Source organism: Ursus americanus, chromosome 2 (genome assembly GCF_024610735.1).
Source record: "Ursus americanus isolate L20-20 chromosome 2, mUrsAme1.1.p, whole genome shotgun sequence".
Classification (NCBI taxonomy): Eukaryota; Metazoa; Chordata; class Mammalia; order Carnivora; family Ursidae; genus Ursus; species Ursus americanus.
In genome coordinates, this window is record NC_142128.1 from 10,025,825 (window position 1) to 10,051,969 (window position 26,145).

The following is a 26,145-nucleotide window of genomic DNA, read 5'->3' on the forward strand; positions in this document are numbered from 1 at the left end:
TGTCTTCAGATGGCCTTCTTCTGAAAACACCAGTCACTGTATTTAGGACCCACACTAATCCAGTATGACCTCATCTTAATTTGATTATATCTGCAAAGACTGTATTTCCAAATAAGGTCCCATTCTCAGGCCCCAGGGATTAGGATGTGAACATATCTTTGGGGGGACACAACTCAACCCACTGCAAAGTCCCAGGACAGGCAAAGCTAATCTGTGATGGCAGACTTTACCTGGGCGGTGATCTCTAGCAGGTACTGCCTGGAAGGGGCACAGAGTCCCCGCTGGGCTGGAAATGTTCTAGATGTTGGGGGTGGGGGGGTGTTATGGTATCTAGACATGTAAAAATCCCCAAGCCCCCCACCCAAGCTTTGCACACTTTGCGTGTGCTGTTCTCACTTGAAAATGCTCTTGTGGAGGGACGCCTGGGTGGCTCAGTCGGTTGAGCATCTGCCTTCGGCTCAGGTCATGATCCCAGGGTCCCCTATCCAAGCTCTGCATAGTAGGATAAACTACGTAATGCAAACCCAGGGACTTAAAAGTCTCAGGCCCTGCGGAAGTGAAGCTCCCGGAGGCAGAGAAAGACACAAGCAGGAACATGCAGAGACTCACAGGAGAAAGAGACACGTACACGAAGAGACACAGAATGAGAGACAGAGAGAAAGGGACAGAAAGCAGGAGACATCCATCCATTTACTTACCCCCTTCCAGTTATGTGTTCTGGGTCGGGTCAAGATGGGTGCTGGGGATGCAGCGGGGTCGGGACATAGCCCCATCCCCCAAGGAGTTCCTGGCTGTGAAAGAAATTCTAGACATCCAGAGGGAGTGGGGCTAGGCTTTAAGGCAGGTCAGCCCCCTGTTCCCAAACGAGTTGGTGTTTCATCCCCCCTCTCTCCCCACCTCCCTCAAGAATCCAGAGATGAGATGCAGTGGGCCAGCCTGGAGAAAGCATGGACTGGGCGGAGGGGTGGGGGAACCCCCCAGTGCAAAGGGCCAAAACTCCAGGACAGGTGCTCAGGGCCCCTCTCAAACCGCGCTTTTCCTCCCCACTCCCTCTCAGACCTCATTCTCTCCGAGGACAGGGGCTGCAGAGGGAGATGCTGGGCTTGGAACGAGGTTCAAATCTCGTCTGCCACGACTTGTTGTGGGACCTTGGGCAAGTCGCTTAACCTCTCCAGGCATCAGTTTGCTCTTTTGAAAATGGGAGGAGGATGTTCCAAAATACAGGTCAGGTATGGTGAGGCCCACAGATCAGGAGAGGGCCGCCATTAAAGATAGTTCTCCCAGATCCCAGGAGAAAGGGATACACCATGCAGGGCCCACACGGGGAAGCACCAGTGCTGGTCAGGAGGCAGTGGGGAAGGAACGGGGGCAGGAGCCTTTGCTGGGAAGGAACGGGTGAGGCCGGATAAGCAGGCTCAGGATTGGCTACTTTGAGCAATGTAAGTGGGCTTTTGGGTGTAGAGACTGTCCCTAATTGTCTGATGCCTGGCCACGCGGTGACTAGGGCAGGGGGATAACGGCCTGGAGTGGTGGTGGAGGTGCGGGCTCTGGATTGGTTGGTTTATACGTGAAAAGCATGTTTGCTCTCTGTAGGAATTAGCTAGCCCTGGGAGGGATGATTTCTTTAGGGTCAACAAGACCCCAAGATATCAAGGCATCGAAAATACAGAATAAAAAATATGTGATTAATGCTAGGGAATAACAGCACCTCCCTCGTGTCTGGAGATTAAACCAGTTAGGGTCACGGAAGCTCCTACCAGGGTTCCTGACGGGTGGCAGGAGCTCAGTACAGGCTAGAATCCAAAGCCATATCTCACCTCCTCTGGGAAGCCTTCCTGGGCTGGACCCACCTGGCACCTCTTCTGCCTCACCCCCTCCTGACAGGCCTCCCCCAAACACTCTCAGATGCCTTTTTTCTATATCATGAGGTCTCACCAGTCTGGGCTGATGGGAGAAGAGTGGGCAGCCAGCCTGAATCAAAGAATTTTTTTAAAGATCTTATTTATTTATTTATTTATTTATTTATTTATTTATTTGAGAGAGAGAGAAAGCATGAGTGTGGAGGGTGGAGGGTTGTGGAGCAGAGCGAGAGGGTCAAGCAGACTCCCCCGTGAGCAGGGAGCCTGACATGGGGCTCGATCCCAGTACTCTGGGATCATGACCTGAGCTGAAGGCAGATGCTTAACCGACTGAGTCACCCGGGCATCCCCAAAGATTTTTAAAGAAGTGAATGAAAACAATCTTACACCCTCCTGGATACTCAGCCCATCTGGTGGCACAGTGTGACCAGGAAAGCCCCTTTGGAGCAGTCAGAGCAGCTGAGGACTATTCTGTCCTTCTAAGGCATCTCGAATATTCTTGAAAAGGCCACACACCTCCTCAAACCCACCCTTCAAGCCCAGGCAAGAATCAAAACCAGAGGGTCTGCTTTCAGGAGAGGGTGCAATGAGCATGTTGGCGGTCGGGGAAGGAATCAGAGTGTCTGGAGAGCTTAGTTCCAGAATGTTCCCTGGCTGCATTCGGAGCCTGGGAAGAAGGAGGAGACGAGGGTCTTTACAGAGGCCATTAAGTCAAGACAAAGTCATGCAGGTGAACTGGTGCCCTTATAAGAAGTAGAGATTAGGATGCAGACATACACAGAGTGGTGAGCACGAGAGGATGCCGGGGAAGGCAGCCGTCCTGTCTGCAAGCCAAGGAGAGGGGCCTTGGGAGAAACCACAAGGTTGATGGGGCCGTAAGTAGGACATTGAAGGTATCCACCTCAGATTCGCAGCTTCCAGAACAGCAAGACAATAAATTCCTATTGTCTGAGCCCCCAGGTCTGTGATCCTTTGCTGTGGCCGCCTGAGCTGACTAGCATGCCCTCTGGAAACCTTCTTTCCAGAAGCAAAAGCTGTGGTTGGAAGACCCAGGTGACCTTCACACAGAGGGGCCTCATGGTCAAGGTCAGGTCAGCAGTTCTCATGCCTGGAGATGCTTACCCATCACCCGGCAGGCTCATGATAGCACAAATCGTGGGTCCCACCCCAGTGTCCGAATCGGCCGATTTGGGCCAGGGCCTGGAAATCCACATTGCTGATGGTGCTGGTCCAGGGACCACACTTTGAGAACCCTTTTTTTTTTTAAGATTTTATTTATTTATTTGACAGAAAGAGAGACAGCCAGCGAGAGAGGGAACACAAGTAGGGGGAATGGGAGAGGGAGAAGAAGGTTCCCAGTGGAGGAGCCCGATGTGGGGCTCGATCCCAGAACGTCGGGATCATGCCCTGAGCTGAAGGCAGACGCTTAACGACTGAGCCACCCAGGTGCCCCAGAACCCATGTCTTCCACGCTCATTAAACTCTGAGAACCACTGGCCCAACAGCCGGAGCCCCCCATGGGAGTCACCTGCAGAGATGGGCCGCCTGGTTCAGTGTTTCTCAATCTCTGTTGTGCATCAGAAGCTCCTGGGAAGACCCCACCCTAGGCCCCTACACCGGGGACTCTGGTCTGGGATATGGCCCGGGCAGTGAGATCGAGAAACCCCCATGGGTTCTAATGCACAGCTAGAGTTGACAAGAACTCACCACAATCCAGTTACACCCGTAACTCTAAGCCCCAAGGCTGGTCCGGGAGCAAGTATGACCTTTGCCTCTATTCCATTCTATCCTCTTCCCTCCGTTTTCAAATGCTGTTCCTGCCCCACTAAATCAATTTCACCCCCACCCATGGGTCACAGGCTGCAATTTGGAAAGTGCTGGGAGAGCGTGAAGGCTGAGCAGGAAGGGCCAGCATCCTCCTTTACTGGCGGGCTTCACACAGGGCGGGACAGCTGGGATTGGGTTTCCGGAAGCTCCCCAGCAGGCAGGCAGGCAAGCAGGCAGCCTGTGGGTGGGCCGAAGGGCAAAGGCCAGGGTCTTCAGCCTTCCTGCTTTTGCATACACCACCCGGAACGCATCTCCCTTTGAGGGAAGGGAACAGGTTCAACTCTGGCAACCTCTCCTCCAGGAAGCCTTCCTGATTACATCCCCTCTCCCAGGATCGCAGGTGCTGGTGTCCTGTTGGTTCCCCCTCCCAAGGCCAATGCCCAGCCAAAGCCGGCAGCTTGGGAATGTGGAGACCAGAAGGAATGAGGGAGTAGATAACCCAGGCCCAGCGGGAGCCCCTGGCCCGGCCTCGCTTGCCTCCCACCCTGCATCCTGGCAGCTGCCCTGCCCGCCCCGTGGGACCTGCCTGGCGCCACAGGGATCAGGCCAGCTAAGGGTTCCGAGCATGGGTGGAGGGGGTCTGCCCAAGGCAGGGAGTGGCCAAACGTGGTGTAGGGATGGAGACCAGCAAAACCCAGGAGGAAGAGAGCTCCCCGCCCAGCAGTGTTCCCAGCTCAGGCTCTTGGAAGGGCTCCTGGGCACGATGGGCTAGAGGAGGCGAGCCCATAAGGGCGAGCAGGAGGGAGCACTACCTTGAGGCAGGCAGAGAGAGCACAGGTCGGGCAGGGGGAGCGAGAATAGCTCTGCCCACCAGCTCCTGGAGCCAGCACGGGAACAGCTGGGGTGCCCAGCCCCAGAAGAGAGGGCCTTGCTCTCCAGATGTGGAGTGTAACCCGCAGCTGGGGCCGTCACCCTAACAGAAGAGTGGTGTGACTGGCAGGGTGAAATGCCCCAAAGGCCTCCACTCCAGGCCGTAGTGCTCGTGGGTGAGCTTGCGTACCCCCCAAAGACTCACTTCGCTCACCTGGGTAGCAGGCTAGTTTACGGAACCATGAATACCTGTGTGAGTCTATCCTGTATCCTGCCTCTCCCACAGCTCACCAGGCTGCAAGCCAAAGCAGCCAGAGGGCTGCCTTCTCTTTGAGCGAGTTATACCGGAGGCGTAGGAGGTCTGGAGGGAAGATTTCCCTGCCCGGGGATGGGAGAGTTCCCCGTGGATCCAGGAGCAGATTACCAGGAGCAGGCGTCCCCAGAGATGGCCCCAGCCCCGGGCTTCCCAGCCTCATCACAGTCCCGGTGTACACGAAGTCACAGAGGCGCCAATAAGATCAGCGAGGCCAGGGGACACCTGGGTTTTGGTTAGGGACAGAGGGTGGGGACAGAGAGTGGGGACAGAGAGAGCCAGTGACCGGGATGGAATTGGCCGTCGCCTGCCCACGTGACAGGGGCTCCGTGTTACAAGTACATAGATGTACAGGAGACACAAAGAGCGCTCTTTCTGGCAGTCCGAGTTTGTAGACAGAGCTCCTAACCCCTGTGTTTATATTTGGGATAATAATATCCCCAATCGCAAATGGAGATGTGCTTTGTAAACTGTCAAGTGTCAAACAAATGAAAGGCGTGTTCTGGATTCATCCGTCCTGGGTCCCCGGGGAGAGGGGGGCGTGCAGAGTCTGCCCGGCTAGCAATGTTCCCCCCCAGACAGCAGCAGACAGCTCAGGAGGCGATGTGGGAACAGCACGGGGCAGAACAGCACGGCCTGTCCGGGACACCCACCCCCCGGCTCGCACGGGCCAAGGACCCAGACTGACAAATGACTCAGACACACAAACACCCAGGCCTGGGCAGAGGAGAGGCGTTGCGCAGAGCTTGCTGGATCGGAGACGCGGAGCTCGAGAACTGGGGCATGGAGGGGGGTGGTGCTTGTGAGAAGAGGGCTTTCCCCCTGGCCCTCCCTCCCTCCCTCCAGCCTGTCATCTGCTTTGGTCGCTGAAATGGTGTCACGGACCCCCACCCACCCCCCCAGATTGGAGCACGGGCTGTCTACCTGATGCTTACAGCCAGGAGTTTTCAATCTTAAAGGCTTGTGGAGACCCCTGTCCCCATAAGAGGAAACAGGGGTTCCTGTGGGTTAATTACCATTGATGTCACCATTATTGGGTATTACTAGGTGATCCGCCCAAGCTCCTGATGACCACCAGCCCCCTCTGCACCCCCAACCTCCACTTAGCACCCCAGGCTGGGCGATGCAGAAACCCCCACACTGGGGTCCCAGCCGCCTTCCCAGCTCCCAAACTGCCTCTGCCTACCGCCTGTTCTCCCTCAGGCCAGTTCCACGTGATGAAGTGGCCCAGACCCACAGCTTCCCATCCGTCGGCGTTTAACTGCAGACCCTTTACCTCCAGCAAAGTCTGACATCTGTCCCCTTGGCAGGTTCCTTCCCTTTCCTGGCCCATGCTCAGAGAAGTCCCCAGCTGCCTCTGGGCAGGGACGAGCCACAGAAGGCCTTTCTCATTTTCCGGCCAAAGCGTTGGCTCTGGGTGCTGCCCAGGAGGCCCCCACCCTTCCCACCCCCCACCCCCGCCGTGGGCTGTCACCTGCTATGGTTGGGTCACCAGCATGAGGCAGGGCCTCTCCCCTGGGGCCGCCTGTCTTTGTTGTACCCCAGGCCTCCCCCCGCCAGCCCTCAAGGACGTCCCTTCTTCCCTGCCCCTCTCCCCCGCCACGCCCTGTCCTACCTACAATCTTTTTAGTGGGAGCCACCCTTGGGCTCATCGTCATCGGTCCCCTCCTGGCCTTCACCTGTGTTGTCCACGCCGGTGACCATTGGCCACATGGGGCTGCTAGAGCACTAAATGTAACTTCAGCGCCAGTTTTTTCTTTTTCTTTTTTTTTTTTCTTTAGTGTAATTGACATATAACGTATTAGTTTCAGGGGCACAACATGATAACTTGTTACTTGTGTATATTGTGAGCACTACAGGAAGTCGGATTAATATCCATCACCAGGTAGAGCGACAACCTTTTCCGTCATGATGAGAACTTTTCAGATGCACTCTCTTAGCAACTTCCAAATATACCGCACGGCATTGGTGACTGAGGTGACCAAGCCATACATGACATCACCAGGGCTCATTTATCGTAGAACTGGAGGTTTGTACCTTTTGACCCCCTTCCCCCATTTCATCCCGCTTCTGGCAACCACCAGTCCGTCCCCTGTATCTCTGAGCTTGGGTTTATTTATTTTAGATTTCTGTGAAGTGAGGTCCTACGGTATGTGTCTTTCTCTGTCTGACTTATTTCACTAATGTCCTCGATGAGGTCCATCCATGTCGTTGCAAATAGCGTGAATTCCTTTCTTTTTTGTGGCTGAATAACATTCCATTTTGTGTGTGTGTGTGTGTGTGTGTGTGTGTGTATAACATTTTTTTTTGTTGCTTCCCTGTCATTGCAATGCAATAAATAATGTTGCAATGAACATGGGATGCAGATGTCTTTTCAAAGTAGCTTTTTTGTTTCCTTCAGAACAATACCCCGAGGTGGCAGTTGCTGGGTCACATGGCATTTGTCGCCCATGCTAGTTTAAGAGTCGCTACAAAAAAAGGAATGTAGGGGTGCCTGGATGGCTCAGTCATTAAGCGTCTGCCTTTGGCTCAGGGTGTGATCCCGGAGTCCTGGGATCGAGCCCCACATCAGGCTCCTCCGCTGGGAGCCTGCTTCTTCCTCTCCCGCTCCCCCTGCTTGTGTTCCCCCTCTCGCTGGCTGTCTCTCTTTCTGTCAAATAAATAAATAAAATCTTAAAAAAAAAAAAAAGAATGTAGAACATCTCTACAACTTTTATAGCAATTACATGTTCAAATGATAATATTTTAGACATAGTGAGCTAAATACAGCATATGATTAAAATTAATCTTACTTTTTTTTTATTTTATGGGACTATCAGAAAATTTAAAATCAGAGGAGGGGCAGGTGCTGGCCTTAATGTCTGCGGCTGTCTGGCCTTGATGTCCGCTCCGATGAGCAAGGGTGGGTCGGGTCGGGGGAGGGCATCACTTGGCCTTGCTGCTGATTCTCTCCAGAAGTGTCTACACTTGGACCCAAGCTCCCAACCAGCATTCTGTTCCTTCCCAAACCTCACTTGGGTCCACCTGAAAAATTCATGCTCTCCTTACCAGTGTAATCTTGATTTTATTTCCTACGGGACTGGCTGAGAGGACCCTTATTCACATGGAGGTAGAGATGACTGACAGCAGAGGACCCCAGGCACCGGGTGGGAGCACAGCACGGGTCCCGGGTCCGATGGACACCAAGCTCTTCCCAGGCTAGCCCTAAAGCAAACGTTTGTCTCTCTCTCTCTCTCTGTCTCTGGTTCCAGGTCCCACACAGGCAGTGCATCCGGTACTGGACAGATAAAAGGACCATGTGGAGACAAGGAGAAAACAGAAACCACACCCAGTCTCTGGGAGTCCGTTCACATCAGCAGCCTCTGCCCCCCCAACTCCCAGAGGGCACAAATGCGCTATTATCCAATACTCTTAGATGACACAGGAGACAGAAATGGGTCCATCTTCAAACTACCTTCAGGGATGGCCAGGCCAGAGGGGCCGAAAATGAGGTGCCAAGCCCAACCACGAAGGTTCCCACCAACTCCCCTCAGAGGGGCTGGGGACAGGAATGCCGAGGGCACAGACCTGCAGGGACAGAAGCTGAGACTAGGGAGCTTTGCCAATGTCCAGCCCTCCAGGACAAGTCTAGGAGCTAGGGAGCCACTCCACCAGCCTGAAGGGAGGCCAGCCAAAAGGAAGGAGAGCGTCAGAGCTGTTGATCTGGGTCATACAGGGCCTTGAATGCCATACTCAGAAGTCCGAACTTTATCTGGAAGGCAATTGCGGGTTTCCGGACAAAGCAGTAAGATGCTCAGAGCCGCGCGGGGCTGGCGGCTCTGTCCTTTCTAAACAGGTGCACCCAGAGGACTTGGAAGATGGAGGTGGCCCGTCAGTGACTCACCTGGATGCCCGGCAGCGAGAGGGCAGGGGAGGCTTGGCGGTGATAAGGAGGAAGCCAGGCTCACCCAGCCTGCGATGCACCACGCAGCCCTCCGTGGGTGGCTCAACCTTCATGACCTTATTTAACCTACACAGCTATGCAGGGAGGTGGGCACAGAGCAACTGAGGACTGCCGGGTTTCTGGAATGTATGAGGGAATGAATGAACGAATGTTGGCTAATAACCGCAACCCCCGATCCTTACATTCTGTATTGAATGCAATGGGCTACATTGCACTGAAGAATCAGGTCAACGGGTGGGTTCTGAACTGAGGTCCCTTCTGTGGTGTGCAGAATCTTGGGTGGAAGTTACTGGAGCTGCTGCCGCGAGCACAGGGTGCTAAGAAGAGGGGGGTCCCCGGTGGGGGTGGAACACAGGGCCCTGGCCGTGCTGGGAGAGGCCTGGCCCAGCAACCCCGAGTCGCTCCCAGCATGTGCCCCTCCACACCTCTCCTGGATCCTCGGGCAGCAAGCACTCTCCTTCTGGCTCCAGCCTCTCTCCCGGTCCTGGAATTAATAAAGACTCTGAGCAGACTGCGGTTTGCGAGTCTGAAAGCCGGTTCCTGCCCACGTCACTGCCCTGAGAGGAGTGGGGCCCAGCTCCTCCCCAGCACCCCCTCCATTCTGCCTTCCCAGGAGGGGGCAGGCACACAGATGCCACCCCCCAGCCTCTCCTCCCCACATGCAGGCTCACCCTAGGCACTGAGCCTCCAGACCCCGACCCTGGGCAGCCCCTACCCCCACCCACAAAGACCAGTTCAGGCACATAACCTCCATCAGCTACCCCAAAGTACCCCCGAATAACACACACTGGAAGAAAGAGCTGTGCATTTCCTGGGCAAATAGCTTCAAGCCTGTTCTCCTCGTGTGCCCACCCGCCTCCCAGACTCCTGGAGTGGCCGCTGCCCGAGACCAGAGGGAGAGGAAGGAATGGCCCCAGGGTCCCAGGGTGGCCCCTCAGAGAGCCAAAGCTTATAGTTACACTAAACACAGGGGTGATCCTTGCAGGGTGAGTGATAGCAATAGCACGATGCTAGGACTAATACCAAATGGAGCATTTGGGGCCTGGCAGGCATGGTATAGAAATATATGACATTTTACTTATCTCCGCAGTAACTCCTCCAGGCAGGGATTTTATCACCACCTGACGTGGGATGAAGCTGAAGCTCTGAAGAGATTACTCCAGCAGAAAGCACTAGAGCTAGAATTTAATGCGAGCTTCACCTGAGTCCAATGCATGGGCTAGCCCTCCAGACGCCCACGGGGCTCCCGGCTGCAGGAGGGGCGCTTTAGCTCCCCTGCTCAGAGCTGTGGTGGTGTCTGTCCCTCATTCTCTGCCTGGGGGCAGGGAAAACTCACAGAACGTATGGCCTCGACTTCTTCCCCCTCAGAGGCTCCGATGAAGGCAAGTACCCATTTCCCTCCTCAATTCTCTGGCTCCCGAATTTCTTCCCCCACTGTCAGGGGCTGGAGAGACATGACCCTCTCCTACCCTCTTGGACCCCAGAAAAATCCCCAGGGTCCTCATCCTGTTTCAGGCAGGCGGGGACCCCCAGAGTCCTTCTGGAAATGCTGGTCCCAGCTGTTTCAGCACAGGGCCGCCCCCTCCTGGCCACCAGTGGAATGTCAGCCCCTGGGGCGTTCTCCTGGGGCCGGGAGGGAACCAGCAGTCTGGGGACTCCCTGAGTCTGGTCTGGGTGCTAGCGGTACTCGGCACTGAGACAGATAGGGGCTGGGTGCAAAAGGGGGGCTGGGCCACCTCTCATTCCGGGTGAGGTCCCCAAGCCCTCGGTCCCCCATGAGCACCTGGGGATCCTGCCTGAACTTTACCAGACGTTGGTCTGCACAGGACTGCGTGTGGGACTGTGACCTTGATCCATGACAAATGGAGTCCTGTGGTCTGTCAGGGTCTCCCACATGTCCCCCAGATGCCCCAGGGGACAACGCCAACATGGTCTTAATTCCCAGTCCGTTCCCCTGGTGCAGCCCCCCGTCTTTGCAGATACAGATCCCAGACCTGCCCAACACTCCCTCCCCAGCATCAGGCAGGAGACTGTGACCCTAGCCCATAAAGAACGGAGCCCTATAGTGTGTCAGGGTCCCCCTTCCTTTCCCCACATGCCCCATGGGGCAGCGCCAGCATGATCTCACCTTCCAGGCCATTCTGCTCACAGCCCCTGAACCTTTGCAGACATTGGCCCCGGGCCCTGGACCCCAGACCTGCCCAGCACCCCACCTCCCCAGCTTCGGGCAGGGACGGTCCTGGCCAGACCTGGGGGTGTTGGGAGAGTCTGGAGGGCCGGCGTGGGGGCAGAGGCGCGGGACAGCTGGCCTGTGTCCCCACGCTGGGCCCGGGGCCCAGCCAGAGGGGCGGGGGCCTGGCCACTCGGGCCTTGGCTGGGGCCGGATTTTTGGCCGGGCTGCAGGGCCCTCCCTCCTGCTTCCTCTCCCGAGGGCTGTCCTGGCAGAGGCCCCCCTTGCACTTTCTGGCGGGAACAGGGCCAGCAGTGAGAGAACAGCTACAGAGGGAAAGCGGGAGAGAGATGGGGGAAACTGTGTGTGTGTGCGTGTGTGTGTGTGTGTGTGCATGAGCGCGCGCGCTTGAGTGTGTTTTAAGGAAAAAAGCCCACAGTCCAGTCCAGTCAGACCCAGCCTGGGAGGCTTGTGAGCCGGGCCTTTCGTAATTGCCCCCCTCCCCGCGGCCCCCTCCCCCAGGCCTCCCCCTTCTCCCGCCCTCCCGCCCGCCCTCTCTCCCTCCCTCCTTCCCTCTCCGCGACGAGGCAGCAATTACGCTTTGGGGATAAAACGAGGCGCAGAGAGCGGGCTGGGGCATTTCTCCCCGAAATGGCGGGTCTGAGAGCTGCAGCCCTGCGGCCCGGAGTCCTTCTGCTCCTGCTGTCCATCACCCACCCCTCGCAGCCTGGAGGTAGGCCTCACCCTGCTCCCGGGGATGGGGGCAGCCCGACGGCCTCCCGGCCAGGTGGCTGGACTGACAGACCAGAGGGCGCCCTTCACCCTGCCGTCCTCCAGGGGGTCCCAGGCGGGAGCCCCTCAGTCCCTGGATCCTTGGAACTGCCCCTCCCAGGAGCCAGCCCGTGCTGAGAAGGAACCTGTCACACAGACACCCCAAGACTCAGGACGGTCTCAGCGGGGTCCAGGTTCTGCCGCCCCGACAGGGCTGAGGACCCCTGCTTTGTCCTGGGTGCTGTTCCAGTGGGGGAGGGGGGCTCCTGAGCATGCCGGGAAGGGGCCGGTGGGGTCCCGTTGGGTTGTTGGGCACTAGCAGTTTGCACACCTGTGGACCCAGTGGGTGTGCACACATGCCCTGCGGGCAGGGGACCTGGGCTGGAGGCCAGCTCCACCGCCGCAGCAAGCTGTGTGACCTCAACAGGTTCCTTGTACCCCCGGGGAAGTCAGGACACCCCTCCGAGGAAGGTCAGAGCTAAGTGGATTACTGGGTTGTGGGTTGGAAAGCCGCTGCCGTGGTCCGTCCCTGGTGAGGAGGGCTGGGGCATCCGAGCATGAGTGTGTGTGCACGTGCACACATGAACGAGTGTGTTGCATGCTATCGCACAGGTGGGCATGTGTGTATATGCCCAAATGTGTTGTCCAACAGTAGAGGGGGAACGTCTGTTCACAGGTTCATCCCTGAGCAGGTGTGTGTGTGTGTGTGTGTGTGTGTGTGTGTGTGTGTGTCGGGGTAGGGGGGTGTAAAGTACGTGAAAGTGCTGTTGCCACCCGACAGGCATGGACACGTGGGAAATATGCTATCCAGGTGTGGGTTGTCACTGCGTGTGTGCGCGCGTGCGCACGCGGTACACAACGCAAATGAGGATCGGGAAGCTAGGGAGGGTATTCATCTCCTGGCAGAGGGAGGGCGGCCAGTGGCAGGGGCTAAAGTGGACCTCACAGCAGTCCTGGACCTTTGGGCATGATCAGTGCCACAGGCCACAAGGGTGCCCCCCATGGGGCTGCTATGCACCTCAAGGGCCCCTGGGAGCGGCCCCCCCCCCGGGGGTCCCTGAAGGTGCTCCTGGCCCTGGGAAGACAGGAGTGCAGATACTTAAGCCATTTGGTGGGGTAGCGTGGGTGGGGTCAGCTTTCTAGGGGCGTCCCCCTTGCCGTAAGAGCCAGACCTTCAGCAGGGGCCAGCGTGGGGGCCCAGGTGGAAACACGGCCAGGCGGGAGGGCTGGAGTAAGGGACTGGGCAGCCTCAGTGGGTTTCGGTGCGACAGACTAGCTGGGCAGGACTGCTGGGAGTAGAGGCTTCCTGCACGGAGGTCAGCTCCTGCACCTGGGGGGGGGGGGGACTCGCACACCATCAGGCGGGGCCCAGCAGGGGGAGCAAGACAAACCCCAGAGGACCGGCCACCCCAGCAGCCCCTCTCCCCCCCCATCGAGAGCAGCAGCTCTGGGCCCTCCTGAACCTCCTCCCTGCTCCCCCAGGTGTGGCCCCTGAGCACCTGCTCTGTCCAGAGCCTGGCCATTACATTAATCCCCTCAAAAACCCTAAGAGTCGAGAATATGATCCTCTTTTACGAATAGGGAAATGGAGGCTGAGACAGGCTAAGGCAGCCTCCGGGGGGGTGGGGGGGTGAGCACCAGCCAGTTCTCTGCCAAAGGATGAGGGGTGGGGGCTGGGTACCAGGCTACCTCTGGGGAGGAGCACAGCGGGGATGAGTCCTCTAGAGTGGGCAAACCCTCGAGCAGAATGCACCCTCTTCTTGTGCCCTCGGTGACACTATAACCTTCAACTGCCCTCGTTCTTTTTTGCAAACATGAGTCTCAGCTCTGTCCCAGGTGGTAGAGCAACTGGGCCCAGTAAAGGGTGTGTGAATCCTTGACATCTGTTGGGGTTTTTGCCCAGAGCCTCTGAGAGAGGTCAGGGGAGCGGGAGAGGTCGTAGACCTACACACAGAACCACCCGCCCGGCTCTCCTGGGGAGCCCAGCTCTGCCCCACCCTCCGCCGGGAGGCTCTCACCCCCACGGGTTCCCCAGCTCCAAAGAATTATATTGCCAGTGGAGGGGGCTCCCTCAGAAAACGGTGATGGAAAGGGTTGTCTAGACCCATTTAGGATGGGTCCAAAGTAGCTTTGAGGACCAGCTGCCCCAAACCCCCACGCCATTTAAAAAGAGAGAGAGAAAACAATTAAATTGGGTAGAATTCCATCCCCCATGTCCCAGAAATATTAGCAGCCTTTTCTTTTCCTGATTCCGGAACTAAGGATGATTTGGAACAGGGATTATCAGCCCCGGCTGCATGGCTGCATACCGGAGTTAACCAGGGAACTTTAGACAGCTCTGATACCAAGTTCCCACCCAAGAATTCCTGCTTTATTTGGTCCGAGGAGGGAACAGGACTTTTGTAAACGCCGCCCAGGTAACTCCGATGAGCCTCCAGAGCAGAGGACCTGTGCTCGAGGGGCTAATCCCGTTCTCGCCGGGCCGAGGCAGGAGGGCAGACGTGCCCAGGGGAGGGAGGGGACGGAGTCACCCACTAGAGGATAGATTGTTTTTGAAAAGCCCTTGGCAGCCTTTCTCCAGGCAAACAATAAACAGCTTCGTGAGGTCTTATCTGCTCCCCTGCCAGCCCCCTGGACTGGGGCTTGGCGAAGCCCCTTGCCAAGGCCTGCTGGCTCAATGCTCGTTCCCAAACGGCCTTCTCCACGTCTTTGAACCTGAAGCCCAGGGCCCAGGCAGAAGGCCCTGCGTGTGACTGGGGTCAGCTGTGGCTCCCGGGCCAGGCGCCTCGTCTCACTGGCCATAAAATGAGGAGAAACCTCTCTGTCCCACTTATTTCCTCGGCCCAGTGGGAGGCTCCAGTCATGTAACATCTGCCAAAGTCTCATCAAATAAGGGGGCTGTGGGAATGTGAATTTCTAGAACGATCCATCTTCTTATTCAGCATGTGTTTACTTGGACCGACTGACTCCTACAATTAGTGCACATTTTTAAGGTTTAACTTTCCCTCTTGCTACTCACGCCATGTTTTGTCAGCTGGGTGGAGCATGCATGAGTGGTGGGGGAAGCATATAGGACTGGGGGCCTGGGGCGGCCCGGAAGAGTCCCGGGAAATCCAGGAAGGCTTCACAGCAGAAGCGATATTTGAGTTCGACCTTGAAAGACAGGGCAATGCCTGAGAGGCTCTCTGTGGACGAGAGATGAGCCTGGGGCTCTGGGGCTCTGTGAGGCGGAACTGGGGAGACGGGGGGGTCGATTCTATCTCAGCAGAAAGAAGACTTCTCTGCAGGTAGAGCTGAGAGCCTCGGGGAGGGGGTGACTTTCCCGTCACCGGAGGCATGCAAGCAGGAGCATGGGGAGATGTTTGCGGAAGGAGTTTCTGCCCAGGCCAGAAGACTGTTATGATCTCTGAGAGTCTAGGATCCGGATTCTAAGAGGCAAGAGACAAGTTCCACCCTGGGCTAGCCCGCGAAACAAGCCAAACCCACATAAAACAGGACAAGCATGTTCCAAGCCAACTGCTTTGGACCAGCTGAGCGAGGAGAGCCACAGGCTCAGAGGAGGCAGTCTTGGAGGAAGGGCAGGACTTGGGTAGCAGAGAGGCGCTCCTGGCAGGAGGCACGGCTCCGGCCAAGGAGGTGAGGAGGAGGAGAACCAGCTGGAACGTGAAAGATGCCTATTCGAAGGCCCTTGACTGACTACTGTCTTAATCTGTTCTCACCTCCCCTGCACTTGGCGAGAGGAGGCGGGGCAGGGATCCTTCGCACCCCCTGATCCTTCTCCCTTAGCTCAGTGCAAAATGGGGGTCAAAATCCCTAGCTCCGCAGGCCGTCATGGTTCAGGCATGGAGTTTGGCAATCGCCGTTGGGATCTGAATCATGGGAAGAGGGGGGGGCCAAGCTGGGGCAGGCCAGGAGGGCTGCGGAGAGATGGGCAGGCGCTGGGGAGAGAGCAGGCAGGGGAGGAACTGCAGATGGGGTGTGGGGGAGCAGAACCTCAACAGAGGAAGTAGGGGTTCAGCCGGGCCCGAAGTGGGGACCCCCCCCAGGTCGGTTGGGAATGGAACAGGTTGGACCCAGACCCACAGGGAACATCCTTGCCTCCCCTCAACCTCATTCATCCGTGGTTTATTGACTGTCTGCTGGGTACCTGGCCCCAGGCCGTGCGCCGCACAGCAAAGCGTAGACAGAGTCACCTCCTTTTTTTTTTTTTTTTTTTTTTGAGCAATCACTGTGTGCTAGATCCAGGGCAGGACGTCTCTCACTTGAACCCTTTGACAATTTGCAACAGCCTCACAAGGCAGAGGTTATCAGCCCCATGTTGCTTACAAGGAAACTGGGGCTCAGAGGGGTTAAGTGACTTGCCCAAGGTCACACAGATGCTAAGAAGTGGCACGGCCAGGCTCTGTCCACCCCCCACACGGCTCCCGTAGCCTTCCCTGGTGCCAGAGAGTGGAGAGGTGGGGAGAGGGTACTGTCGGGAGGGAGAGAAGGGGGAGGAGGGTGAGAGCCGAAACAGAGAAAGACCTGGACTACAAAGGGACAGGCACATAAGAGACAGGGCTCAGAGCTGGAGGCCGGGGCCAAGGGAGGCATCAAAGGCCCCAGGCAGGCTGCATCCATGCTTGGCAGCCGATGACAGGGCCGAGGCGCTCATTCCCAGCAGGCCCAGCCTCCTGGGGCCATCACTCTGTGTCCCCAAGGCTCTGACCAGATTGTTTGCACACTCCAGGTCTGGATGACAGACAGGCCTGGGGGGCTGCAGGCCCTGGGGGGATGTGGCGCCGGGGCTTTGGCACAGGGTGACCGTGACAGCTTGGCATTCCCCACCCTGCTGGGCTGTGGCTGAGGCTGACGGGGCCACAGGGCCAGCAGGCCCAGCTGTGCAGCACCGCCAGGCCGTGGGGCCTCTGGACACACTGCAGAGCTGCCCGACACGGTCCCCCAACCCCGCCCGTGCCCCAGTCAGCAGGGTGGTCCGGGACCCTGGCTGGAGCGCTAGCAAGGACACTCATTGAAGCTGGGGCCACCCCGTGGTGGTGGAGTCAGGGCCTGGTCCGCCCTGGGATCGTCTGTTGCCATGACCACGCACAGGCCTGGTCCGGGGCCCAGCACCACGGCGCTCCCCAGTGAGAGCTTCGTGGGCCCATGGGAAATGAACTCGTGATCTTGGCTGGGCAGACAGCCCCTGGCCTGGCCGGTGAATTAGCTTTTCCTTAGGAAACTATTCACTTTGCTCATTCATGGTGTCCCCCTCTGGGCCCCGGCACCTCCTAAGACAGCCCTGTGTCAGCCAGCCAGAGCCCCACCCAACGGTCGCTGCCCAGTGGCTGAGGACGCTGACCTCACGCCATCCTATCAGTGTGGGAATGGCTGCATTTGTGTTGGCAACAACCACGCTTCCTTACTGCTCACTGTCACGGCCCAGACTGCTCTCCCACAGCTCTGGCCCCTCCGCACGCTGCTCGGGGCTGGAGAGAATTAGCTGCCCAGCAAAAAGGACCCAGCCCCAGCCCCAGCCTCATGCCGGGCCCTCTCCCAGGGGAGAGAAGCAGGTAACACAGCGCAAACCATCACACTTAGAGGGGCGGCCTGGGTTTTGAATCCACATTCCATCTCTTCCCAGCTGTGTGTCCCCGGCCCCCCCCTTACCCTCTCTGAGCCCGATTTCACATCTGTTCCAACGAAGATAGCAATCTCTGCCCTTCCAACCCCACGGGGCCATTTTGAGGAGCGTGAATGAGAAAATGCTTTATAAACATCGATTGCTTGGCCAGCATACCCTGCTCTGTAGACAGACAGCATCAACGTTGTCGTCTGCCTCGTTCTGGTTACCTCGCTTTTATTGGTTCTGGCTGATGGAGGACTCTACTTGCTTACTTCCAGGGGTCCCAGGGGCTGTTCCTGGTGGAGTTCCCGGAGGTGTCTTTTACCCAGGTAATGTACACGAAACTTCCACGCACCCAGGTAAAGCAGATCATCATGAGCTTGTACGAGACGACAAGGCAGAGGGGAAGAGCACCTGAGAGCCACTCCTACTTAAAAGAGCAGTCTGTGTGACACTTTTACAAGTACTCAGGGCATAAATTTTCTTTTTTTTTTTTTAAGATTTTATTTATTTATTTGACAGAGACAGAGACAGCCAGCGAGAGAGGGAACACAAGCAGGGGGAGTGGGAGAGGAAGAAGCAGGCTCGTAGCAGAGGAGCCTGATGTGGGGCTCGATCCCATAACGCCAGGATCACGCCCTGGGCCGAAGGCAGACGCTTAACCGCTGTGCCACCCAGGCGCCCCAGGGCATAAATTTTCTGAAAGAGGAAAGGCGATGTTTGTTTGGGAGGCTATACGAAAGTGGGCGCCTTCATGCCCCCCGCCTCTCAAACCACAAACCCCACTCTTGGGAATGCATTCAAAGAAAATAATTGAAAGGTGGAGAAAAAGAGAGATCCCGAGCAAGGTTGATTGGAGAGTTCTCTGCAAAGACATAAGACACAAAAAGTCCGCCTGACTAGAGGGTATGATTGAGTCCACTCTGACATAACACACAGCTACTAAAAAACAGGAGTGCACTACCTGCCCAACCAGACGGCGAAGTGCTCTTCCGGGTGCTAACAATACAAAGCAGTGGCACGTGCAGCTGGAGACTGGAACACCCCCGAAAGACAAGGGGCAGAATGTTGCACTTCTGGCATGGGGGGAGGGCACGTTTTCTTTTAATTTGGAAAAAAAAAGCATCACGGTTTAAAGCAATTTAAAAAATCAAAAGTAACACTTTCAATACTTAGAAAGTGTTGGAGAGGTGCTTCCGGGGAGGTGGACCCCTGGATGTGCAGGAAGAGGCACCCAGAGAGGGCATGGAAGTCCCGCCCCTTCCCCAGACCTTGCCTCCGCCCCCTCCACGCCCACTCCTCTTCCCTCCAGCGGTTCCTGAGTTACGTCCTTTTATAATAAACTGGTGATCTAGTTTTAAAAAAGAAAGAAAAAAGCATTCGAGTGGTTAGGACTGATAGGAAATGGAGGGCAGTTGCTGGCACACTCCCAGACACAAAGCGGCACCGGGCTGTTGGCCCAATGGGGAAACTGAGGCTCACAGGGGTTAAGGCTTGCCTGAGGTCATGCAGCTAGGCAGTGAGGGACTTGATCGTGGGTCTGTGGGCAGCTTTCTGGCAGAGACATTGATGGTTCTGTCTCTCTCTCTCTCCCTCTCAACACAGGTGCTGGTCTCGGAGGTCTGGGAGGAGGAGGTGAGCTCAGAAAGCAAACTTGGTTCCTCATGGATGGTGTCCGGTTTTCACTCTGGTCCACCCAGGTCACCCAGGTCCCCCAGCCTCAGAACCCCAGGAGGCCCAGGCATCCCTCAGTTTATGGACGGAGCGTCCGGTCGAGACTTGCCAAAACCCCTGGCCTCTTTCCCTGGTGGCCCCTGCTTCCTTTCCCATGGCTTTTGAACCCCCACAACACCCCGACCAGGCCTGCTGAGTGGGTATCATCTTTCCCTTCCCGGGCTGAGAAACTGCGTCTGAGAGAGTAGAAACCATAAATCAGGGCTGGAGCTGAGTTTCCCACCCACACATCCAGACACTGGGCTCCCAGCGGCTTCCTGTCCAAAGGGGAGGACCCTCCCTGTCAACCCCTCTAGGACCTGGCAGGTGAAACCCCCACCTCCCAATGCACCAGGGAGATAAATAGTAGAAAAACAGTGACCTGGGACTCTGAGTTCACTTCCTTCTCTTCCCTCTGCAGCTCTGGGGCCTGGAGGCAAACCGCCCAAGCCAGGTAAGACCTGAGGCCCCAGGGGGAGGGGAGGGCAGGGCCCACAGGGTATTGAACCCAGGGAGGAAGGCAACAGGCAGGAGGAGGGAGGGAGGTGGTAAGCAGCCATAAGCAGGTTGGGGCAGCCCCAGGACCTCTAGGAACGGGAGGCTGGAGTCAGCTTGATGTCTTCCCTGTGTGAGGAGGGTCTAGTGTCTACCCTGCAAATACCCGTGTGCCCAGCTGCCTGGAGAGTCCCGTTGGCACAGGGTCTCAGAAACAGCCCCGGTGCTGGGGATAGGGGGGCAAAGGCAGGGACTAATGTCCCAGTGGCCACCAAGCCCATGAACGTTGCTCTGGTGCTCAGACACGGACAGTGGCCTCCAGACTCCGCCTGGATGGTCCCCTGATCCCAGACCAAGCTTTCTCTAACCTCTAGGCCAAGACCCTAGAAATCTCTGACCTCAATGACAATTGGAGCCCTTATTCTGACCCCAGGCTGAACTCCGACCCGAGACCGAGGCCTGGACTTAACCCCAGCCCGAACCCTGACCCTGGGCCCAGAATAGCTCCCCTCCTGACCAGGCCCCTTCCAGCTGTGTTTAAGCCTTGGAGGTTTCCAGTAAGAAGATCTGGCTAGATCTGTTCAGGCTTCTGCCCATGGGGCCCGGAGCTGCCACTGAGGTCCACCGTGGGCTCCAAAACAACACACCCCGGGAAAGGGGGAGGGCAGATCCCTCCGGGAAACACTGGCGGAGAAGGAGCAGGTGGAGGAAATGGCCCAGATTTATGGCCCCATCGGCGTGAGATGCTCCACATGTGGCCTTGGCACCGCCCCCCCCCCACCCCCCGCCCCGCGTCTCCCCGGCACCGAAGCCGGAGGCTCCAGGACAGTTTGGATGTCTGACGGCTCTTACGAAATCCCAGTGTCCGATGATCCAAGTGCAAATGAATCTACAAGACCCCGATCCCCCCTTCCCTGCAAGCCCAGCTGGGTTGTGAAACTCCGAGAGAGGCGAGAGAGCAGGAGTCCTGGGCAAGGGCTTTCCTGGGGTCCGTGGGGGTCTGCGAGGCCAGGAGCCTTTGGGCCTCACTGCTGATGCCGCCGAAACCTGCATCCCGTCTTCCTGGAGGGGCACGCCGTCCTCACAGGGTCCCCGGCGGTAGGGAGGGAGGACGCGAAGGCGTGGAAGTCGGACTCTGCTTAGCCAGGAAAGCCCACTAAGGACTTTGCTTAGTGGGGGCCATGACTGCAAAACTGGGGGAGGAGATGAGTGGATCCCACCGGCAGCAGGGGACCCATGGCAGGTGGTGATAAAACACCAGAGGGGAGACCAGGACAGCTGCCCACAGAGGCCCATAAGGGTGGGCACTAAGGCAAGGTGTTAATGAGTGAACGACCTAGTGTAGACATCTGAAAGAACTTCCGGCTCTGGGTGGAGGAGTAGACCAAAAGGGAAGTCAGGACATCTCCTTCTGACGGCAAGGGCCTGAGGTCATCCCCTTTCAGCCTCAGCACCCTAGGCCACAAAGGCCCAGCTCGGGCCACAGTGCCCCCCGCCCCACACCAGAGCAGCTCTATGTGGCCTGGCTGCAGGGACGTCCGGGCCTGCCCAGGCAGGACAGAACGGGACACAGGCGGCGTGTGTCGTGCTTGGGAACAATTAATCCCTTGACAAGTACAGGGTGGGTGGCCTGGCAGAGGCTCCGCATGGGCCTCCGCGGGCTGACCCTGCCCGGACTCTCAGTGGGGGCCCAGGAAGCTGAGAGCCGGCTCCACCCATACCCCCCGCAGCACCAGCTGGAGGCCAGCCGCTGGCTGGAGAGAACAGGAAGGAGCTGGGGGACACCTACTGGGAGCCCTGGCACGTGGCACACACTAGGTGCTTCCTGTTTACCAGCCCACTGGGCCCAGGAAGGTCAGGCACACACCAGCCATTCCGTAGGTGGGGAAACTGAGTCTCTGACAGAGGAAGTGACTTGCTCCCCTCACACACCGAGTGGGTAGGGGCAGCAGGGTTTGAATCCAGGGCTCTGTGGTGCTGGGAAGACAGAGGGTTAAGCTGGCCAGGCCCCTGGGCTCCCTGCTAAGGTCAGCTCCTCACATCTCTCCTCCTTTCCAGGGGCTGGACTCCTGGGAGCGTTCGGGCCAGGTGAGTCCTCAGGAAGGAGGGCGAGCAGGGGTGGGACTGGTCATGCTGGAGGTGGCCCTGGGATCAGACAGCTGGCAGGGGAGCATGGGAAAAGGGCAGAGCAGAAGGGCTGCCTGCCCGCCCCACCAGCCCCAGCTTCTTCTTACTTCCTGTTGGGTCCCCATCTTCTCTTCCCATCCCTTCTGTGGTCAGGAAAGGCCTGAGCCTGTTCCCTGCCCTCTTGGAGCTCAGGAAACGGGCTTGGCTTGAGACAAGCCCCTGACAGAGCTAGGGAGGGGCAGGGCCTGCGGTGCCAAGGAAATGTACCCAGCACACCCCCAGGCCTGGCCTGACGCATACCGCACCTGCCTGGAAGGGAGAGGGGCCGCAGTTAGAGACCCACCTTGCAGAGGGGCCGGCTGAGTTTTAGATGTGGTCAGCTCAGACAAGGAGGAGATGGGGTGGGAAGGGGGACCACACCCAGGGAAAGCCAGGTAGACCCTCTGGGGCTCAGCAGTCCCCCATGTCTGGGGTCTGTCCCCAGAGAGGGCTGCTCCTGGGCTCAGGACCCTGGCAGCCAGGACTGGAGCTTGCAGGAAAGATTCTCACAGAATTGGAAACAAACCTGGCTCGATTGTGAACTCCAACCTGATTGCCCATCAGTCCTGGCCAAAGCCGTGGAATGTCTCCTGGAGGGGGAGAGGGAGCAATTGGGCCCAGATGTGGGAAGGAGAGAGCCAAAGGGACCCATTTAGCTTCTCATAAACATTTTAGCAACCATCTGCAAGCAAGGAGGCTGCTGGACAGCAGGGCAGGCTGGATGGACAGACAGACAGATGGTGGGCGTCGAAAGGGGCTATGGGAGGAGGAGTGGGCTGAGCCAGGGGACCCCTGCAAGGAAGCAGTACGGGCCTGGGGCTGAGTGCTGATGGTAAGAACAGAGCAGGGTCTGGCACAGAAAGCCCTGCTGGGCCCCCCTTCAGCCGACAGGCCTAGGGGAAGCAAGGTCTGGGGTGCTCTGGGGGGGTCACGCCTACATAGTACCTAGTAGCTGGTCACTATTTTATCAGGATCAGCCCCTAAGTACCAACTGCTGGAGTCCAGCTTAGGGGCCTGAGCGCCGCACACGGCCCCGCCCGGTTCCTGATCTCCCGCCACGAGACCCTTCCCACCCTGGGCCCAGGAATGGGGCCTGCATACTAGCTCTCCTCTCCTCACCTGCTATCTCCTTCTCCCCGAAGGTGCTGGTGGGCTTGCAGGTGGGGGTCCTGGGGCAAGTTGGTGTTGACATCCAGGCAACCCGCCCCTCGGGGGGCCAGAGCCACGCCCAGTACATCTGTTCGGTGTGGAGGGCAGCTGGGGTACAGGGATGGCAGGCCAAGCCGGTCCCAGGCACTAGCAAGGGGGTGATGTTGAGACCACCTAACCTTGAGCAGCTGCTCAGGGTACAGGCACGTCACGGCTGGGTCCGGGGTGAGAGCTGGAGAGAAGACCCAGGGGCCATTTATCGCTCTCCAGCACCAAACTTGGTCCTGGGAGCAGGGGGTCCCTGCTTAGCATGGAAACCGCCTCAAATGCTCCTTCCAGGAGGGTCAGGGCCCGGTGGGCTGGGGCTCAGAGCCTCACCTGGTTCTCCCCTTGGCAGGGCTCGGGGCCTTTCCTGCAGGCACCTTCCCGGGGGCTCTGGTGCCCGGTGGAGCAGCGGGGGCCGCTGCGGCCTATAAAGCTGCCAAGGCTGGTGAGTGTTACCCTTGGGCACATGCCCGAAGCCCTCTGGCCTCTGTGAACTCACAACTTGGCCAGACCCTTTCCCCGGGGGGCAGCAGGTGGGCAGAATTCTCATCCCCAATCCACCCGGACTCGGGGAGGCCACCAGTTGTGCCCAAGTCTCAAAGCGAGATGACAGGGCCTTCACCTGGCGGCCCAGGGCCCTCCTGCCTCCCACTGTCCCTTGCGTGACCCCCTGCCTCTCCCACTCCATCTCTGTAGGTGCTGGGCTTGGTGGCGTCGGTGGCGTCGGCGGAGTCGGCGGCATTGGTGGCGTCGGTGGCTTAGGAGTGTCTACAGGTATGGAGGGTAGACCTGAGTTGCCCAGGTGAAGGCCGCAGGCCCGGGCAGAGCCCACTCTGACGCGCCTATCCTGTGCCAGGCGCGGTGGTGCCTCAGGCCGGAGCCGGAGTTGGAGTCGGAGCCGGAGCGAAGCCCGGGAAAGTGCCCGGTCAGTGTGCGGTGTCCGGGGCTGGAGGAAGCAGGGCAGGGAGGGTAGAGGCTCCTCCCTTCCACACCAGACAGGAAGGGAGAGGTCCGGCCGCGGCGGGTGGGGCAGGCCCCACGTGTGGTACCATGGCAGGAATGCTGGACGGGGGCCCCGGCCTACCTTCCGGGCCCTTCTTCCAGATCTTGGAGCAGAAAGAGATCTCAGAGACATGCTCTGTGGCAGGCACTCAAGTGACAGATGGGGCGCAGGGGCTTGGGATGGACAGGCAGTGCGGAAGGGCCCATGGCAGTCACGGCAGAGCTGGGCTGAGCCCGGGGCGCGCTGACTCCCCATCTGGTGCTCGTTCCTCTGCACCGAGCCCTTGAGGAAGTGACTTCAGGTTGAACAAAAGGCTGCCTGAGTCCACCCAGAAGGGAGGGAACATCTGGAAGCTGTTAGCCCAGAGGTGGGCTGAGCCAGCCATGTAAACAGGCTCCAGGAGACAAGATAAATCCACACACAGAAGGGTTTGCAGATGACTTCCGAAACTTGTGGGAGAGCCGCGGCCACCGCCCTTGGGTCTCTGGTGACCTCCTCCAGGGCCCTGGGTGGCTGGCCGGAAAGTCCCAGAGCCACTCCAGAGAGAAGGGTCCAGGAGGGGCTCCTAGAGGCCAGGCTGCTGTTCACGGCTCAAACCTTTTCTCTCGGTCACAGGTGTGGGGCTGCCAGGTGTCTATCCAGGAGGAGTGCTCCCAGGAACAGGTAAGGGGACCCTAGGGCAAGGACAGCAGCCCTGGCAGCCTCCCCGGTGGCCTGTCACCTCCCCACAAGCCAGGGTGGTCACCTGAGCCCTGACCAGCACCGTCCCCCTAAGCATCAAAGCTCAAGCCAACAGACAGAGGCCCCTGGTCATTTTTTCCCACAAGGGCTAGTCAGCTTCACCACTGCCCCAAGCCCTGACCCTAGGCCCAAGCCCAGACCATCGTCACAGCCCTAGGAGGGCCCCCCGGAGACACAGCAAGTCCCAGGGTGGCCAGCTCTTTCCCAAAAGCTCTGAGTCACCAGGGGGCCCGCCCCGCAGACCCGCCCTGTAGGAGACCCCTCTCCTAGCTGCCCTGTCCAGGGCCTGGCCACCCCGCCCAGCATGTGACCTCCTGAATTCCCCCAAAAGCCCAGATTTGGCCCGCTCTGGAGGGATTTGCTGACAGAGTGTCCCTCCCCACTGTCCCTCTGGCTGAGGTGGCCCAGCCCCATTGGAGACGGGAGTGGGGAAAATACCAGCTGCTCTGCCTTCTCCGTGGGCCGGGAAGCTGCAAATTAACTTCAATTTAGAGAGAAGGCCGACTGAGGCACAGGCTGGAGTGGCTGGGAAATGGGATTAACACTCAGGTCTTCCAACCTTGGGTCAGACAGGGAAAGACAGCCGCCACCACACGGGCCCCCCACCACCCCGTGAGCCGTGCCCATGGCTGGTAGTCGGTAGAGAAGGTCAGCTCTGTGACCCGGGGGAGGTGTGGGTGCCTGCGAGGCCTGCCTTCCTACCCTCACTGCCAGCTCCCTGCTTTGCCCCTTAGGAGCTCGGTTCCCAGGTGTGGGGGTGCTCCCCGGGGTTCCCACCGGAACCGGAGTCAAGGCCAAGACCCCAGGTATGCAGCCAGTGTGCTGGGAGCCCATGGCGGGAATCTCCACCCTCCTTCAGTCCCCTCTGGCCCAGAGTGGGGGTGGGGATGGGGACCCTGGGCTCAGGGCCCTCTGGGAGGGTGCCTCTTGTGCTCCAGCCTGGACGCAGCTGGCCGGGATGGGAAGCACCCCTCTCAGAAATCCCCAACTGTGAGCTGGGTGGTCCGGGCACCATTTATTGGTACCCTGGCACCCAGGGCCCATGGTGGCAGGGCTGCGGTGACGGCTCTTACCTTGCAGGTGGAGGCGGAGCTTTTGCTGGAATCCCAGGTGAGGCAAAGCTGGGTGTCCCCCGGCAGGTGGGCAGTCGGCAGAGTAGCCAGCCAGGCCGGGGCTTTTGTCCTGGGTGGGGCTGGGCACCCCGAGTCCCAGCAAGGCCTGTCCGGTTTCCCTCACGCCTACTGCCTCAGGCCTTGGACTGGCTTCAGCACAATGTGGCCTCGATCACAGGCCGCTTCCCTAACCCCAACCCCTCTGTCTGCGTAGCAGCCAAATAACCCCAGAAATCCCACCCATCTGTGCCAAATGCCGCAAGAGCTGCAGGCCCTGACTGTGGCCCAAGCCCTGGGGTGGGTGGGGGAGTCCTGCAGTTTCCTGGAGGAAGTGACCGGAGGCACTGAGGAGGGCCAGGCTGACCAGTGACAAAGAGGCAGGAAGACAAGATGGTCTGGAGTTCACTCTGAGCAGAAAGTGTG

At 58.4% G+C, this 26,145-nt stretch overlaps 1 protein-coding gene and 1 long non-coding RNA gene across 4 annotated transcripts in view; one reads left to right on the top strand and one right to left on the bottom strand.

The window, feature by feature from the left end:
* Positions 1 to 11,456: 11,456 nt before the first annotated feature.
* Positions 11,457 to 26,145, top strand: part of ELN (elastin) — a 31,483-nt gene continuing 16,794 nt past the window's right edge. For 2 of the 3 annotated variants that reach the window (XM_087868193.1, XM_087868194.1), the window contains exons 1-11: positions 11,457 to 11,655; positions 17,577 to 17,627; positions 18,904 to 18,933; positions 19,433 to 19,465; positions 21,565 to 21,594; positions 23,219 to 23,311; positions 23,563 to 23,640; positions 23,723 to 23,791; positions 24,485 to 24,532; positions 25,345 to 25,416; positions 25,691 to 25,720. In XM_087868193.1, coding sequence (XP_087724319.1) covers positions 11,574 to 11,655; positions 17,577 to 17,627; positions 18,904 to 18,933; positions 19,433 to 19,465; positions 21,565 to 21,594; positions 23,219 to 23,311; positions 23,563 to 23,640; positions 23,723 to 23,791; positions 24,485 to 24,532; positions 25,345 to 25,416; positions 25,691 to 25,720 — 616 coding nt within the window. In that variant the 5' untranslated portion in view covers positions 11,457 to 11,573. The remainder of the gene's footprint in view (positions 11,656 to 17,576; positions 17,628 to 18,903; positions 18,934 to 19,432; positions 19,466 to 21,564; positions 21,595 to 23,218; positions 23,312 to 23,562; positions 23,641 to 23,722; positions 23,792 to 24,484; positions 24,533 to 25,344; positions 25,417 to 25,690; positions 25,721 to 26,145) is intronic. The other variant, XM_087868188.1, reaches the window with a different exon arrangement.
* LOC123784735 (uncharacterized) lies at positions 19,460 to 26,048 on the bottom strand. Its single transcript, XR_006777545.2, has 3 exons — positions 25,684 to 26,048; positions 22,792 to 23,053; positions 19,460 to 22,262 (listed from the first exon to the last, which is right to left on the bottom strand). It is a non-coding gene; the product is annotated as an uncharacterized LOC123784735 (long non-coding RNA).